The sequence below is a fragment of the Mirounga leonina genome, unplaced genomic scaffold (genome assembly GCF_011800145.1).
Source record: "Mirounga leonina isolate KUSES-001 unplaced genomic scaffold, KU_Mleo_1.0 Mir_357, whole genome shotgun sequence".
Classification (NCBI taxonomy): Eukaryota; Metazoa; Chordata; class Mammalia; order Carnivora; family Phocidae; genus Mirounga; species Mirounga leonina.
In genome coordinates, this window is record NW_023270702.1 from 2,799,920 (window position 1) to 2,818,635 (window position 18,716).

Here is an 18,716-nt window from a genome sequence, read left to right on the forward strand (position 1 = left end):
CTATGAATACGTAAGGTTGTCTACGGCTAAAAAAAATAATCAGCTTGAAATTCAGAAGCTCTGACAAACTGTTTATTCACAGCTGGCTTTCAGTGATATGCCTACTAAAGCTATTACTTTGAGAGTATAGAATCAGAAGTAATTATTTTGAAAACAGAGCAAAAGAACAGTATTTCTTACCTTATGGAGCAGTAGGCTACTAATTTTTCATTTGTAATTTGAATCCAAAATAGCTTTAACAGTATGACATCTACCTTTAAGGAGTAATTTTTTAAGTAAAAGATGAAATGAAAAAAATTCACTCGTTGGAAAATTGTATAGCTGGGTTGATATTTCTCAATGAAATGCTTAAATTACAGAATTAACAAAGTCAGAACATCTTCGGAAGGCATGCATTTCACTTGCAGTTTAGAGAAAAACCTTAAGTCAATAAACCATGTCCAAACTACGTATTAAAATGTTTATAAAAAAATCAAGCTTTAACATTTATTTTATATCTAGCTTTCAACATCTGTGTGCAGACAAGGAGTAAGATTGCACATAAATGTAAGCAGTGCAAAAATGTGAAGTGGAGGAAAGTCACAGATGTGCTAGAAATCAAATACAAGATTTTAAGAAAGCAATGGACAAATCAAAATAGGAAAAAAGTGAAACTATAGGGTCAGTATTAGGAAGGGTGAAGAATGATAATGCCCTTGTTACTACAGAAGTTAAATTAGTGGCACAGATAGCACTTGTCAAACAAAAAATAATCCAATAGCATTGACTTTTATTCATTCATGTTAAGTCACCTGAAATGATATTTGTTGCATTTAAATGCTCATTAATGTAAATGGCTGAACAAATCCATTTCAATGGATATTCAATATCCCACATAGTTAAGTCACTTCAACACAGCCTCATGACAACTCCCACACCAAAACAGTACTTTATTTTGTAAATTTTGACCCATTATTACTCCCATGTTATGGTTTTTTCAGCTGTCAAGTGTACAAGGTGAAGAAAAAAATTTAGTTAGATGGGGGTTGCACCTGGAAAATAAATTTCTTCAACTCCATATACATGTTTCAAAACTGCTGGGTCCCAAGTCCATCTATGAACTCCAGGGCTGCCAGTATCACGTGCAGCAAACTAAAGCTACACTATCCGAATAGCTTATTAATTCTGCATAAATCAGGTCAATCAATGTGTCAACCTGTAACAGACTGTGCACTTTTAACTGAACATGGCAAAATATTCACTCTTTTGAACTTTACATCATCATTTGATGTCAAACAATGAAGCAAATCCCAACAGTATATACAAAAACAGCTTTGCATTTACAAAAGATTGTTTCCCATACTGATTAATTCAGGCAGCTAACTCATTGGTTTATGCAACTTTATTGAAGAAAAATAAATCAGTTACTAGCAGAGCTATTAGTTGATCACTCATCCATTGACAACTTGCATCATTTATTCAGTGCTATATTAAACAGTGTATTGGAAGATAGATTAACTAATAGCTCCAAGCCTCCTAACAATTTAAATGAGAATTACAAAATGTTTGAGACCCTATTTTGGAATACAAAGGGTGTTTGACTTCCAATTTCCATTCTCTGTAGAACAAGAACAGGTCATTCCTTTATTGACATGCATAAAATACATCACATTTTCTGTTCTGCTGATGCTATAAATTCAATACCAATTCTCCAGCCACATCAGTTATGAGCATAAAGTATATCATGTAACCTCAAATCTCTAACAGTGGAAGGCTTAAAAAAAGACTGGATGCTAGAATAATGCTGCTTCCTTTGATGTGACAACTGAGCATCCATCTCCCTCCCCCTCAGATGATTTCTTCAGCATGTTAGAGCAGTGAGGAATGGTTTTAGTCTCATAACCAAGTTAGAGTGAAGACATTGGCCACATAATACACATGCTCCATTTTTAAAAAAATTCTGAATCTTGGGCAACTGTTCTCTTGTAACTACTTTACAGTTTCTAAAAGCAGTTATTGTCCAAAGCTGGAAGAACTTAAGTCTTCTCAGATGAGCATGTGAATGAATGGAGGGAGGTAAACAAAAAATAAAATTAAAAAAGATGAGGTCTGATAGGGGAGCAGCCGGATAAGAAAATCAAAAAAGGAACAGTAATTTAAAGTTTATTCCAGCTATAATGCAGGTTATTCTGACTTTAAGGTAGCATCACATGGCATACTTCTGAGTCCATTCCCGAGATATTCTGTTGTACCTGTAAATAAAGAAGACGTTACTTAAAAAGTTAAAAATGAATTCTTAATACTTTAAAGAAAAAGATTGCTATTTTACCTCCAGACTCATCATGGAGTCATCTCTCATGGTTATGATTAGAATTAAGCCAACGGAGAGAAAAAGCACTGGTACTCAAAGCAATGTGGGGAATGGAAACCTTATGCTTCCAATACAATGTTTCCAATACACTAAAAATATTTTAACAAACACAATAAGGTGGCATTGATATTGGGGAGGCTAACAAAAATCAAAGACCTTTTCTCTCCCCTACCACCTAGTTAAATGTTCTATTTGAAATTCTAAAATTAGTATCCATTCCAACAAATTTTAACATTAAAAAAAGTATTTTAAAGTTCATCATGGGCTTATGTCTGAGTACAACACAGATTCTGAACATCTATAGAAATTTCCATCAAAGCTGGAACCAAACAATTTTATGTGAAACCTAGACCTTGAGAAATTACTAGAGCCTGGGTAATACCAGAAAATACCTTTTAAATTTAAGCACAGGTAGAAGATTAGACACTGAGGAGGGTGAAAAAAGCAATTTTCAAGAGGGAGGTGGGTGGGACTGGTACGTATGTGTTAATTAGAACACTTATGTGTTACTTTTAGAAAGGGTGGTGATTGGAGCTAACAAGCCCCACTTGAGATCTAATAAATGGAAATCTCTACTAGGAGTACAACTTGGGGGCATCTGTTTAAAAGATCAACAGATAATTCACACAAGAGCAACGTTATTTATTACTGAGGAACATCTCTAACACTGACAAATGCTATCAATTTCTCCCTGTATTACATCCATGCGCCATAGGCTACTTACCAAAATAGTGATTTAAACTAAGAAATGAATATACATCAAAGGGCACAAGAGAACTTTTAGATTTGTATTTCTAGTTTAAACTTTGGAAAATATTAACTAGCTTCATTTCAAACCAAGAACTAAACATGGTTCAACCATTTTTCTAAACTTTGGCATATAGAAGTTCTTTCTACCATTCATGGTTACCTCATTTAAGGACACCCTCTCAAAAAGCCAGCACTTTAAAACAAAGGTTTCATTTAGCATACAAGGAGCCACAAAGTATAGTTGATATTAATGCATGCTTGTCAGTAATGAACATTTAGTTTAGATGCTTAGAAGCTTTATTAAAAGTGTTTTCCCCTTACATTATTATTTCTTGGCCAAATTTGAACTGAATCACCACATTCCATATAGTACTGGTATAAAGGTTAAAATATGCCAAATTTAAAATGTAAATACCATAGTAGTTTGAAAAAGATACTACTTAAACTTTAGTTTCTTACTAGTGCTATATATAACTGTTTTGCCATGCAAAAATACTCTCAAGCAATAATGACTACTGGGTATACTTTCACGCTAAACAGAGATCAAGCAGTTAACTGTACAGTTTTCAAAAAACTGTAAATGTTACCTTCTGTTAGTTAATAAAGTGCCTTAAAACATGCAGCACTCAAGTGCTGGCAGTACCATGAATAAGCGCACCATAGAGTGCAGATCCTCTTACCCTACAACATAGCGTATTTCTCTGTCCACTCTCTTGCTAACCTATTGTACCTAATTGAACAAGTATACTTAGCATTAATTATAACATACAACAAAGTTATAATGGTGAAGTTGTACATAAAGATAATTCAAATATTTGAGAAATTTAGACAAATTTTTATAACAGTACCAGTGTTTCAAAACATAATTGGGGTAAAGAAAACTTTGCTTTCTTCCCAAAAACTTAGTGACAAAGCACTGAACATGTTAGAAAAACAGAACGTTTTAGAGGGACTATTCACGGTCACATAAACTAAAAAAAAAAAAAAAAATCCCATTTCAAAAACTACCTTTCTGTACATTTTAACTATTATCTTACCAGAAATAAATCATCAAATCTTCTTGGCATTGCCAAAACTTACAACAGACTATAAGCCTAGCTCATTAAGATAAATCACTCTTTATATTATTTCCTTAAATTACTACATACTTACTTATCTCTGTCTGTTTTATAGATCCGTGCAATCTCTGGCACTAGGGGGTCATCTGGGTTTGGATCACATAGCAGTGAACAAATGGATAAAAGAACTGCAAATAAGAACAAAAAAAAAAGTCTGTTACCCAGCATTGGGAATTTGGGATAAATAAAAGTATATTTAAAAACGTCAATCCTCAAAAGATTTTTAGTTTGTACCTTAATGTCAATGAGAGATTTTGCTTCGTAGGAGACAAACTCCTGGTAAATAAGGAATGCTAGAAATAGAGCTTTGTCCTGCCCAACTCAGGAGTTCTGAGATATTCAAATGATGCTATATTAGCTTATTAATAATCATTTTTAAAAAGTGACATTAGAATTTAAGTAACTGGAGTTTCTTGGTACTTTGAGGGGGGAAATCTAGCAAAGAATATGCAGGGAACACCTGTGCAATGTTATTCTCAGCTGTTAAGGCATGATGAAAAATCCATTCTTGGGGAGCCAGCTGGCTCAGTCAGGAAAGCATGTGACTCTTGATCTTGGGGGTTGTGGGTTTAAGTCCCATGTTGACAGTAGCAATTACTTAAATATTTAAAAAGACAAATCCATTCTCTGCCCTACCCTCAGGGGAGTTTCACAAAAACTCCCAACTTCTCCACTGTGTTTGGTCTCCTTGAATATAATTATAAACTAACAGTACTGGTTAAATGAATATGGAGATCTCGCTCTATTACTAAGTGAGCCTTCTCAACTCTAATAGTTCTTACCCTGACCTGTTCAATATATGAACTTGGAAGATACCAAGCATCACAGAGCATATATCTAATTCATTTTGTATGCCTGTTATGTGCCAGACACTGCAAAGTGTTATAAAATTTTAACATATAAAAGCTTAGAGCGGTTATGAAAATCTTCAAAGATAACATTACCATAAAAGACAGTACTAATGTAATATATATTACAGCAAATATAATTTTAAACCCAAAAGGCAGGAGGACACACATAAAAATTCAACCCACATTTACAGAAACATAGTGTTGATTCCCAACAGTGATAAACTTGGAACCTACTATTAGGATGTTCTTGATACTGCGTCTGTATACTACCTGTATACATGCAGATCTGTAACACATGGTGTTAAGAGAGGTGATTTGCAAGGAAACCGGAATGTATCCCAAGAAGGTGAAAAACAATTATGTCACACTTGAAATTATAGCAGTGTTCACCGGATTTTTTTCCTCTCCAAGAGTGATTTCAAATTCATTATACCAACATGTATCTGAAACACTGTCTTAATTAGCAATATTAAAAAAACCTCATTTTTTGTACCTAAGGGATGCTAAATCAACACCAAAAACCAAAATTTACTGGAAGGCAAACTTCCTTCCCATTATGTAGTTTTGTGGTAGGTCATTTTGTGTGTGTGTGTGGGGGGGGGGGTGGTGACAAAAGCCACCATAGTCATTCAAAATGGGAGAAAGATGGAGGCACTCCATCTCTATCTGGGATATTCATGTGGAGACTAGACAATCTATTAGAGATGTCATATAATGGACCCTTATTAAAAGTAGAAGACCAGAATTAATCTAGAGACATTTCCAAGACTCTAATAATTTTAGCCTATTACTTAGGTAGGAACAACCTATTAAACACAACACCTAACTAAATTGTTTTAAAAGGCTTTTTATCTAAAAAAATACTGTAATAAACACAAGAAAGCAAAATCGGAATCTTCCTATAATGGAAACCAAGATTTAAAAACTCTACTAAACTTTAGATCTACCATTTTATAAAACGCAGAAGCGAGTTGAGATATGAGTGGGCCTATGGTTGAAAATACTACAGAAATCTATTTAAGAAACTTTACTATATATTTGCAAATAATGCCTATACCCTAATTTGAATTTTAACTTTTTCCCACAAAATCTTTAATCAATACCACTAAAAGCATAAAATGTAACTTTTTTTCTTCCCCACCTCTTACCAAAACATCGGCATATTAAGTAGGCCCCAAAATCAAACTCATTTTTTTAAAGATTTTATTCATTTATTTGACAGAGAGAGAACGCAAGCACAAGCACACAAGCAGGGGGAGCAGCAGAGGGAGAGAGAAGCAGGCTCTCTGCCAAGCAAAGGAGACCGACGTGGGGCTTGATCACAGGACCCCGGGACCACAACCCAAGCCCAAGGCAGACACCCAACCGACTGAGCCACCCAGGCGCCCCAATCAAACTCCTTTAATTAGAAAGAGCAGCTCCAGACTCTAAAAATACTTTACCTTTAGAAATAGTTAAAGCAGGAGACCACTGTGATCTTAGAATATCGAGACAAATGCTGCCATTACTGTTAATATTTGGATGATAAATTCTTGTTGTAAATGCAACCTAAAATAAATAAATAAAAACCTTTAGGTATTTTCCCCCAAGTAATATATAGAAGACTTTTAAGCAAGGCTTACAATACTGTGTGTCTCTCTCTCACACACACACATTCTCACACTCTCAAATGGCTGAAACCTATTTATACACATTAAAGGACTAGAAATTACAGAACCAAGTTTGTATATTCTGATCAAGATCTTTCAGGGGCTACCTCTCTTTAATTAAAATGGAAAATGTAACTTTGTGGCAAAAATTTTACTATCAATGATATGATGGGATATTCTGAAGGTTAACTTTGGCTCTTCAGTATCAAAAAGAGCATTGTGAACAGTAATCAACATTCATTAAAAAGTAACGGAACTTCAGAATGTAAACCAAATTTATAGACCAACTCATTTAAGGTATCAAGTTACAAAGGTATGTGTTTTAGTCTGCATTTCCACTGTACATAAAATAAAATTTGAATGATCGCAAGTGTTTCATCTAAAATAACTATTATACTGCACCTATAACAGGATTGCAAAGAAGGCTGAAGTGCCAACGTTGTTATTTTCTATTGTTATTCATACAGGTTGGCTTTATGTTAATTGCTCTGAAGAGTCAAGACCTTATGCTTTTAATAACTGTACACCAGGCACCTCAGTGCATTAAGCAACCCTAAGTTTTGATAGGTTTATTATTATATATGCAAATGCAAACCCCTGAAAGACAGCCCATGTGAACCCCAACAAACATAGCACAGGCTGCAACAATATGGGCAAATGCACAGGAAACTAATACTTGAAGCCTACTATTACAAAGGTTAATAATACAAATCTGTATGAGCATAATAATCGGTGGGAAAAGCTTCCACTTAATGTATCAAAGTCTTGCAGCATTAAGGATAAGTCAGTTCTTATCTCCACTTACAAAGTTCAAATCCAGGTCTAACTGCTCTCTTAACTAAAGGTTAAAAGTTAGCATTCTGTACTGGTGACTTAATACATATATATTTAGCCTTAATTATTCTTATTCATTACATACACATCCCCCACCCCAATTTAGCCTTATTTGTGTAGAACGTTGATTTCTAAGAATATTCTACTCCTCTGAAATAATGCACAGATCTTATTTACTAATGGATTTTGGGGGCAAATACTTGCCTTAGGTGGTTTGAAGGGGTAGTCTGTAGGAAAATGAATTGTCAAAAAGAATACACCGCCTTGGTATGGGCTGTCATTCTGTGAAAAGAAAAATTTGCTTAACTCTGATATTTTTTTTTTTAACTCTGATATTTAAAATATTACTCCTAAATAATCCATGTAACATTTCTATTTTCTAAGCATTTCTTTAACATGAGCCAAGATTACCTGTTTATGCTGCAGTAGTCTAAATTATTCCACAATTCAGTTCACATTACTAAAAACTACACAATCAAAATTTACTATAGAACAATGAACCCTTATTTACTTAGACCCCATTTTATGTAAGTCACCAAAGAACTGAAAAATTACCAGAAACCAATAGATGCTGATTTTCACAAAGTATACGTAGCAATAAAGTTTATATACAGTACTATATATCAAACCTGAATTTGAAAATAAGGTCTTTATTTATTTCCTCTAATGATAGCCATATACACATATATGGGCTTTGTACCTCAACACACCATTCTGGTCACTTTGGCAAACCAAAATGTTGGCTATTGCAGGTTAACCCATAACTACCTTCAACAGGTGAAGCAAAACAAACAAAATAGGTTTTAAATTAAGTTTAATTCCCAACTGGCTCCTGAAAATTTTCATTCTTTACAACGTTTATTTATTTAAGTAATCTCTACACCCAGCATGGGGCTCAAACTCATGACCCTGAGATTGAGAGTCACATGTTCTTCCAACTGAATCAGCCAGGCACCCCTCAAAATTCTCATTTAAAACCATGGAAGGTTTTTTTTTTTTTTTTTTTTAAGATTAGAGAGTGTGTGCAGGTGCACGTGCGCAGGACGGAGGGGCAGAGAGTCTTAAGCAGACTCTGCTAAGCATGGAGTCTGACTTGGGGCTTGATCCCAGGACCCTGAGATCACTACCTGAGCTGAAACCAAGAGCTGGATGCTCAACCTACTGTGTCACCCAGGTGTCCTCAAAAGCATGGAAGATTTTTTTTCAAAAGCATACTGAATTCTCCACAACAAATCAATACACAGGATTACTAGATTTGGAAAACAATGTGCAACATCTGCTCTTCCACTTCAACAGAAAACAGAAAATTTCAAGCTATAGCATCACTCTTCCTCCTTTGTTGTTTTGCTTATTATAATCTGAGTATGAAAAACTCTCTTAATAAATAACATTTGGGAAACAATTCTTGGTAGAATTTTACATTTAATTTAACCAATAGCAGGAAAAAGATATCACTGTATTCCCATTTTATAGAAAAATAAAAATGGGACTTGAAGAAATAATTTAGGTGTACAAGTGGTATAAGAACCAAGACGGAAACCCAGGTCTTATGAAGAACACTGGTCAAAATGGATCAGAGTGAGGACAAAAGACAGTGACCTCGTTAAAAACTTTAAGGTAAAAGCTGAAAACATGAAAACTGCTTAACTGCTTCTGGATATGCAAAGAAGCTACCTGGTGATGTCTGTGACAATTTACAGTAACCCAGTTATTACCAACATCCATTCCTCTCCATTAGAGAGAGTATGTGCACAGTGCTAATTATAAGCCTTTTACTATGCCCATTCTGGATGTCAGGAAAGTAAAAACTTTTCCAAATCTAACACTTTTAATACAGCTCATTTAATTCCCAGCCCTCTGTGAAATAGAATTAATCTAACTTGATTCTTGGGATGCCTAGGTGGCTCAGTCTGTTAAGTGTCTGCCTTCAGCTCAGGTCATGATCCTGGAATCCCAGGATCGAGCCCCACATTGGGCTCCCTGCTCATCAGAGAGTCTGCTTCTCCCTCTGCCCCTCACACCCTGCTTGTGCTCCCTTTAACAGATAAATAAAATCTTAAAAAAAAAAAAAAAAAAATCTAACTCTGTTCTATAGATCAGGTATATGTAAGGGACATAGAGAAGAATTTATCTTGATGGGCTAACATTCTGGTAAAGAAGAGACATGCAATAAAATGTTGCAAATATTACGAAAAATGAACAGGGCATACCTGCAACTTGAGGAAAAATGTCAATTTACTGATGAAGAATGAAGTTCAAAGAAACATACAACTAGTATAATGAAAGAGCTACAATTTGTGTCCTTCTTACTCCAAAGTCCTTTCTTTTCATATTGTCTACAAAATTTTAATTCAAAAAACTAAGACTGCTAAGCAGCATATAAAAAGTATAGAAAAAAATCAAAGCACAGAATATGATCTGAATTAAATAACGTACCTTTGTTAACAGCTACATTAACTGGGAACAGATGCTTCAAATGGCATAATTTTACAAAACAGACTAATATGGAAAATGTTTATACAGTGTATAATGAACCATTGAGGGTTCTCCTAAACAGTAAAAGTTTTTATAAAACCACATTACCAAAGTTCTAAGTTTTTATTCCAAGTTTCATACAATCACAAGTACTGTATCTGACTGCTTCTGAATAAAGGCAATCTAGTGCTAAGATTTAGGCAAAGCCAAATTTCTTTTCACTTATAAAAAAAAAAAAAACTTAGGGATGAAAGTATTTCAGTGTTAAAATTTAACACTACAGTTCCATCAACACAAAGAGGAAAAACTGGTAAAACCACAAGATCCAGAGGCCACCAAAGTATACTACCTAAAAAAACTGAAGCTCTGTATCAAATTTATTATAAACTGAAAGCAAACAGAAAATAACGAAAACAAAGAATACTTTCATCAGTAAACTGACCTAAGTCTTAGAAATTCAGAATTTATTCTGGATCTCTTTAGACACCTTCTGCACCCTGGTTTTAACTCCAATTTGCAGTCCAAAGTTGCTCCTTCTCAGTGTCTGTACTCCTCCACTAGGGCAACCATTAAGTGCTGGTATTCCCCCAGATCCATCTTCTGCTTCTATCTCCTGACCCATACTTCAATTTTTCTCTAGTATACTTATTAATTCCAGGACATATATATTCAAATGCCTATAAATATTTATCCTTGGATGTCTCATGTGTCCAAAACTCAAACCACAAACCAGGAACAGATCACCGATCATAGTAGTTATTAATCTTAAAGATCCTTAAAAATCTCTTCAACTAGCTTCCTCTCCTTTATGCTATCACTACTCCATTCAAGATCTTACTATGTTTTGTTTATATTATGGCAATGGCTTACTTCTGGTATTCCTGCTTTCACTGTTTTTTTCTTCTAATTTATCCCTTACCCTAATGCTGTTGTCCTAAAACACAAGTTACATCCCTGCTTGAAATCTAGCACAGCTTTCAAGATAAAGTACAAACTCCTAACTAAGCATACAACAAGGTGCTTTATGATCTCCTTCCCACCAATATAGCTGGTCTCATCTTCCACCTCTTTCTCCTGAATATGCCCTCCTTACTGCACTTAAAATATTTCACATCTCCTTTTTCTCCTAGTATTTATTTCTTCTACTTGAAATATTCTTATCTGTATCCTTATCTTCTTCATCTCTAGGACCATACCTACACTGTAGGATCCATATGAAGCTTAAATGTCTTTAAAAAGATAATACAGCCTTCCCTTTATTTAGTTCAATATGCTTGTTGCCCTTCTTTTATACCTTTCTATACAACACAGTTATTACTATCCAACATACTTATATAACTTAAAAATAAGTTATATAAAAATAAAAATATTTTCCTCTTCCTCTAGACTACAAAGTTCCTTAAAAAGGTACTGAAGAGAAGAGCTGTCATGCATCATTAGCCTTTGCAAGAACTGAATACACTTAAAATAAGTTGAAAAATAACCCTTATGGACCAATAAGATAATACCTATGAACGAATTATCTGACCAGATGGTTTTTGCAGCTGATTTTGCTCACGCTGCCAAAGATTATGTTATATTACCCAAAAACGGTACTTTCTTCCATTACTGTATCAAAGATTAGGTGGAAGTCAGTGTGGTTCTCCAAATAACTTCAAAACATCTTTATGCCAGCTCCATTTCCAATTATAGAAAAATCAAGTGTATAAATATCAGATGAGTTAATTTCTCCTAAGTGCATCAATTGTTAATGGGAACTACCCTTAATACAAAAACAAACAAAAAACATAAAAACAACCAAAGTTTAAAAAACCACATAGCCAGCAATGCTCTGTCAATTCTTTCAAAGGTTTAGTTTTTATTAGTATTTGTGCTTCCAAAGTATCCTACCTTCAGAAAGAATCAGCCAATTTAAAGTTACTAGAAAGCATTTTCCTCATAAATTTAATGATCGAGAACATTTCCAGACTATAGAACGCTAAAATTCAATAATTAACTGTATTAAAACTTAAATTAGATGCTCCATTCCTTAGTTAGGAACCTTTAGTTATGTGGCACTGCCAATCACTTTTACTGACCTAAGAAGTACTCCAAAGCAAAACTACTTTTGTCACCATTTATCCTTTCAGAAAATCTGCAAATATATGGATTGTTATGCCACCAATGGCCCTATGTTTTAGCTCATTCAATCTGCATGTCACATACTAACAAAATAAAGCAATTATTTATCTAATCGAACTGTGATGTTTTATCACAAAAATGCAATCAAAAGCCAAAATAAGAATGAGTTATTTCATTGATGACTCTACAAGTAAGGGTAACTATTAACTATTTGCAAATTGGCATCTAAACAAGTGCTTATTTATAGTTTTTGCTTTTGTTAATCAGGGAATATTTAAATAGTTCTGATAATCAAGTATTTGTTTTTAAGAGCAGAGCTATCATTAATACACATTAAAAGGTTGCTGAAAAAAATTTACAGGGAACAGCCACAATCTGAAATAGGTATAAACAAGTGAAAAATGTTTTTTGAAAATAAAAGCAAATCAGGTAAACAGCTACAAAAAGGTCAGGATAAGCAATCTTCTTTTATTCTCTGGAAAATTACTAGTATAAACTACTCACACTTCACTTTCATTTACTCTAAGTATATTCCTTACCTTTTGGAAAGACAGTTCAATAAACAGTCAAGTCTCTAAGTCCAGCAGAAAAATATCACACTGGTTGCAAAGAGCTGGTTTATTATGTACACCATAGAAGTCTTGATTACCAACTCTTCAGTGCTTTATTAATACTGACAACTAATTTTTATAATGAGGTCATCTTAAAGCACCATCTGGATCAAAGACGAGCTTTTATTTGCTAGAAATGTTAAGGTATTTTACGGAGTACTCTGCTTTGAAAATTGGTGCTCTATAATGAGAAAATTCTAGGAATTACAAATGCAAGTGCCTACAGAATCTAGGTAGGCACAATGAAGTGGAGAGAAAGTGTGAGACACAAACTCCATATAAAAAAGGGAGGTAGCTGTTACTCCATCCCAAGCCATTACTGCTGTGGAATGAAGATCTAGTCTGGCTTTTTTTGCGAAGATTGCCAACTTTCAAAGTGTTCTGTGGACCAACCTGGGTAAAAGTCACACTAAGTTAACTATGTATTTAAAATAAATAAATCACAATTTTGTTACCAAATATTTTAAAGCAAAATAAAATTTACAACAGTAAAAACAGTCCTTGAGGTAACTGGAAGTGAACAATTCTGACTCTGAGGTTTCTTAAATTAAGATAATACAGATATATTTCAAATTAGGAAGCTAAATATCCCCCACTACCACCACCACCATGACCACCACCAAGTTTAACTTAGGTTGATTCACAGTCTCCTTACCTTTAGGTCCTAACATTTCAGAATTACTCTAACTCAATCATCCCTGCTATGATTTCCCAGAAAATTTCTCCCACTAAGCACTTCATTTATGTATCACTTACTTCCCAAATTATCACACTTATTTTAATTGCCTGTCTCTCCCAGTAGATTTTAAGTTCCCTAAAGAATGAGAGGGACCATGTCTATCCTTAATGGCTGGCACACAGTGGGGGATCACATTGATTGAGATAGAAAAAAAAAAATTCTGCTATCAAAATCAGAACTACAGAATAAAAACTTACTAACTTTTCCAAGAGCATTTCTTCTTTTAGAATGACAGACATCTATCTATCGACCATTATGTCACCAAGTACATTATTGACATTATGTTGAGATTAAACCACCAAGGGGGGGGGGTGCAGATTAAGACATACATATAACTTAAAAATAGAAATCCTCAAGTGCCTTCCAAGTAAAAAAAAATATTAAGTATTGTGCAAGATACAGTCTTACCCCAGGTTGTTTTACTGCGCTCTAATTCTGTGAAATTCTTAGATGGTATCCATAATTCTGAATATTCAATTATCCAGCATATACAGTTTCTTATCTACCCAGGATAGAAAGGAATTTTGCTGTATTCAAAATATCACTTTCTACCTACAAATATTCAAATTTTGTAAAAAACTAAGGTTCTATAAAGAATCAAATATCAAAATACAACAACAAAAACAGATTTTCAGCAGCAACAGGAATAAGATCTTTGAGTAACACCATGATAGAGTCAATAAATTAACTGGCTCTATAAGTAAAGGGAAGCTCTGTGACAATGCTTTACATTACTATGAAAGAAAAACTAGGATAAAGTGAAAAAATATTTGATAGGTTAGAGATGCTATATTCCAGAACCTGAATACAGGGACAGACACATAGCACATGTAACAAATGACTAATTCATTAAATTGTTATGTCTTTCAAAAACAGTACAAACTATGGCAATTCCAAAACAGTACTACAATGTAATAAAATAAATATAAGTTAAATACAAGTAGGTCAATGCTGAATTTTTAACTAAAAGCAGAATGTTTTAATTCTTAATACTTACAGGTCCCATAATTGTGGCTTGCCAATGAAACACTAGGGAAAAACAAAACAAAACTGTTATCTAAAAATGTACTAGCTTTTTTGAAATTAGCCATTAAAATCAACTTGAGAGTTACTTACTATCATCCCCAACTGGACCTGCAGAACATTGTGCTGGAGGGTCACGGGCCAAATCACTAAGTTCCTATACCAAAACAGAAAATGATGGGTCACATAACCATAATAAAAAAACGTAAGCAAGAAAAGAATTTTCACCCCATTCTTTAAAGAACATACAATCACAGGTCACATTAATAAATTCTAGGAGAAAAAGCATAAGTAGCCATAGTCCAGATCTTGGGACAGTAGGGATAGATATGAAAATTGTTACACCAACAAAAGGTGTCCTTATTAAAAAAAGTTCTTATCAGATACTTTCATGGCTTAAGAACTTAGACAAAGCAGTTCTCAATATTCATGTTGTTTGCTGAAATTCTGGACATCTCAGAGGCCCTCGCTGTTTCTATTATCTTAAATCCTGTTATTTCTGAACCATACTAACTGCAGACCTCATTTTCCACTTGAAAACTCTCTCATGGGGCTAGGTAGGTATCCTTTTTGGTTTGATCTTATTCCTGCAACTTAACAATGTCTTTTATACAATGTTCAGTAAAATTACAACTCTGGAAGAACCTGAAGCTTGCTTGTTGTAAAACATGCAGTTTCTAAAATTCCATCTGACCTTATATTTACAAATATGTACTTGGCTCTTCCATGACTTGTATGTAACAAATATGGATAATGTAATAAAATACAGTGGTTTATTTTTTTTTAATTTAAGAGAATATAACTATATACACCTATATAAAAATCTCTATAGGGATTTATAAACCCATGAGGTAATAGTGGGCTTCTAAGAAAGACAGGGAATATACAATACTGCAGGGAGATAACTAGAGCAAACATTTGCCTCTATCATATGGTCAAAATGCACTTTAGGAAATAGCCAATTGTTCAGGAGTGATTAATCCAAATTCACTCCATTAAAACAACAACAACAAAAACCAATGCAGAAGAGTTGTCCTTGTGGTAATCATTTCACAAAATATCAGAACACTATGTAGTATATCTAAAACTAAAAACGTTACAGGTCTATTATATTTCAATTAAAACTGGGGTGTGGGGGGGAGGTTGCTCTGATACACTCTGCTAATTTGCTTCTGAAAACTCATACCAGATCTGCTTTTAGTATTATCAAAACAGCCAGAGATCCCAGGATTCACAATCTCAGGATAATGGAAGATCAGATCATTTCTGCTTGCCTTAGTAAATACACCTTCGTTATGTTCAGCATATTTTAAAATGGGAGAAAATTCATTCCAACCACTTTTGATCCTGATCAGTAGAATTACAGAAACTCTTGAATGGAAGTTAAACAAATGGTTAAAAGAAACCATGTATAGTTTTTAGCTTAAAAATAAAAACAAACACCCTCACAAAATATCAAATGATTCTGAACCAAGTTTTGAAAACTATACTTTTTGAATAAAAATAGAAATGTACTTGCAACCTGAATTGACTATCCATTATCAAGCAAATTACTTTTTCATAGGCCAGGTAAGTTTTCAATCAGCCACTTTTGTTATAATGGGAATCTACTTTATCATCTCAAGGCATAAATATTTTACCGTAGGTAAGAATCAAGTAGTCTAGTCTAACTGATATGAACAAAATTCTCCCATGTTCCAAGGCTTATTTATATAACAAGTTCTTCTGCTGAACTGGCCCACCAAAAAAAAATACCAAAAGTTAACTTATGCAGTCGAATTCCCGCTCTCCTTCAGGAACATAAGGGTTCAAAAGAAAAAAAAAACCAACCCCCCCCCCCCAACTTACCTGACCTGTTCCAAACCACCCTCTCCCTCTTTCCACAAAGATTTACCTCCTAGTTTCTTACAGTGATCTATCCCAAATTATTCACTTATTTGTTTAAATGCCTGAAAAGAAAATCTAGCAGTTATTTTTAAATAAAAACCAATCTAATGATAGGCTGATACAAAATACCCAAGTGACCCTGAAACAACTTCATTATAAATACAATTCCAAGAATCTATAAAGCTGATCTAGAACACATCAACATCCATTTGAAAATTACATTTTAATTATGAAAAATGTAAGAAAATGTTTCTTATAGAAGAAACAAGTTTTTAGGCACAATATTTATAAATCATTAAGCCTTTATATGCCAGCATTATTGCTCTAGAGTGAAGGTCTAATTTCAGCTTTTCCCTCCCATAATTTCGGGATCTTATTCTCAATTTCTAAGTGCCTTATTTTTCAAGTTTTCCATGACCAAGACACCTCTGAAGTAATCACTAAAGATCTAAAATTAGGCCAATTACCTTATGTACTAAAATCTACGTTAAATGCAACACTGAAAAAAATGACCAAAGTTATTTTAAGTATCAAAACAGGTCTTTCCTATCATGTACCAGTACTCACCTCTAAGAAAACAAGTAATTCTCATGACATTATTATGACTATAACATAAGCAAATGAGATTACACAATAGCATCTTAGCAAGGAAAAAATCTGAGAAAGCAAAGTAACAAGTCCTCTTAAGACGCTCTTCTATATATATATATATATGACATTTTGTCTACTCAATAAATATCTTAACCTGCTTTCATGAAAATGCTTTTCCTTTACTCCAAACGTGATTGTAGTTAATGGTGTTTGGTTAATGGTGGCTGACAATCACCCATTACTCAGACAAGGCTAATCACAGAATTTTGTTCTTTCAGCCTCTGATTAGCTCAAAGGGTTGGAAAGTAACCTAAGCCAGGACCTGACCTAATGAAGTCCATCCATCTCTGCCTGGTTTTTCAAATTAAAGCTGGAACACTTCTTCCTTCTCTAAATCAGGAGCTGTAAGGATGTGACCTAGAGCTGTTGGAAGGCATGTGCCCCGAAATTACATGGTGAATCCAAAGAAAAAGAGACCACATTGAGCAGCAGAGATAGCAAGAGCTGACTTGGCATATACACATGCCATTTTAGTCCCTGAGGTTGTAGCTTGTTCTGGGTTCCTACAGCTATTTCCTTTGATCGTTAACCACTCCAGCTTCCTTCTAATAAATCCAAGGCCGGGGAAAACCCCAAGAGTGAGGAGACCCATTCTAAGTAGAGCGCTACTGGGACCCATATAGACTATCCCACTAAAGCACAATGTAATGCTCAAGTCTTGTTTTTTGAAAAACATGTAAGAAAGAAATCTAAATGAAGCAGTCTTAAAATTAAGCTAGAGGGAGCAGTCATGTGTCCTGTCTAGAAACTTTTAATCTGGGCTGCCTGGGTGGCTCAGTCGATACGTATCTGCCTTTGGCTCGGGTCATGATCCCAGGGTCTGGGGATCAAGCCCTACATCGGGCTCCCTGCTCTGCGGGAAGCCTGCTTCTCCCTCTCCCGCTCCCCCTGCTTGTGTTCCCTCTCTGGCTGTCTCTCTGTCAAATAAATAAAATCTTTAAAAAGAAAAAAGAAAAAAAAAAAAAAAAAGAAACTTTTAATCTAATCACAGAAACCAGAGATTAATTTAAATCCATTTCTAAAATGAAAAGTGCAATATGTGCTATTAAAGTTTCACTATCAAAACATTTATTCACTTACAGGAAGACTGCATTTTTGGTGTCCAGCAGGTTAGGCTTGAATAATACCAAGATAAAACATGAATGCCTTTCCCAACAGACTAAGCTTATAGTAGGCACAATGCAAAAACAAAAAACTACATTTCAACAACTTAAGTGCTTAAAATAAAGGCATCCAAATGCTTCGTGAATCCTAAAAAGGTAACCACTAACCTTGCCTAGGTTTAAAAACAGTGACAACTGAGCTAGGTCTTGATGGAGAGGGATAAGCATTCCAAATAGAGAAACTCAAAGTTGAGGGTGTGAAAGAACACAGGCTGTAAAAATTTGCTTATAGTCTGGCATACCAGAAACACAGCAGGGCACCGGTAAGGAAGCAGCGCATGTGACCACAAAGGTTAACCATGGCTGGATCTTTCATGAGCTTTGAATATGTCAAAGACTATCCTAAAGGCAATGGGAACCGTGGATAGTTTTTTTGTTTTTGTTTTTTTAAGATTTACTTACTTGTTTGAGACAGCGAGTGAGAGTGAGGGAGCATGGGTGGAGGGAGGGGTGCACAGAGGGCACCCTACATGGGGCTCAATCTCACAACCCAT

General features: G+C 34.5%; 1 protein-coding gene across 7 annotated transcripts in view; it reads right to left on the bottom strand.

The window, feature by feature from the left end:
- Window positions 1–308: 308 nt before the first annotated feature.
- UBE2D3 (ubiquitin conjugating enzyme E2 D3) overlaps window positions 309–18,716 on the bottom strand; it is a 28,781-nt gene continuing 10,373 nt past the window's right edge. For 3 of the 7 annotated variants that reach the window (XM_035030187.1, XM_035030186.1, XM_035030185.1), the window contains exons 3-8: window positions 14,615–14,678; window positions 14,496–14,527; window positions 7,757–7,834; window positions 6,512–6,617; window positions 4,253–4,346; window positions 310–2,231 (exon numbers count right to left, since the gene is read on the bottom strand). In XM_035030187.1, coding sequence (XP_034886078.1) covers window positions 2,186–2,231; window positions 4,253–4,346; window positions 6,512–6,617; window positions 7,757–7,834; window positions 14,496–14,527; window positions 14,615–14,678 — 420 coding nt within the window. In that variant the 3' untranslated portion in view covers window positions 310–2,185. Of the gene's footprint in view, window positions 2,232–3,780; window positions 3,831–4,252; window positions 4,347–6,511; window positions 6,618–7,756; window positions 7,835–14,495; window positions 14,528–14,614; window positions 14,679–18,716 lie in introns of all 7 variants that reach the window. The other 4 variants (XM_035030182.1, XM_035030180.1, XM_035030183.1 and 1 more) reach the window with 3 other exon arrangements.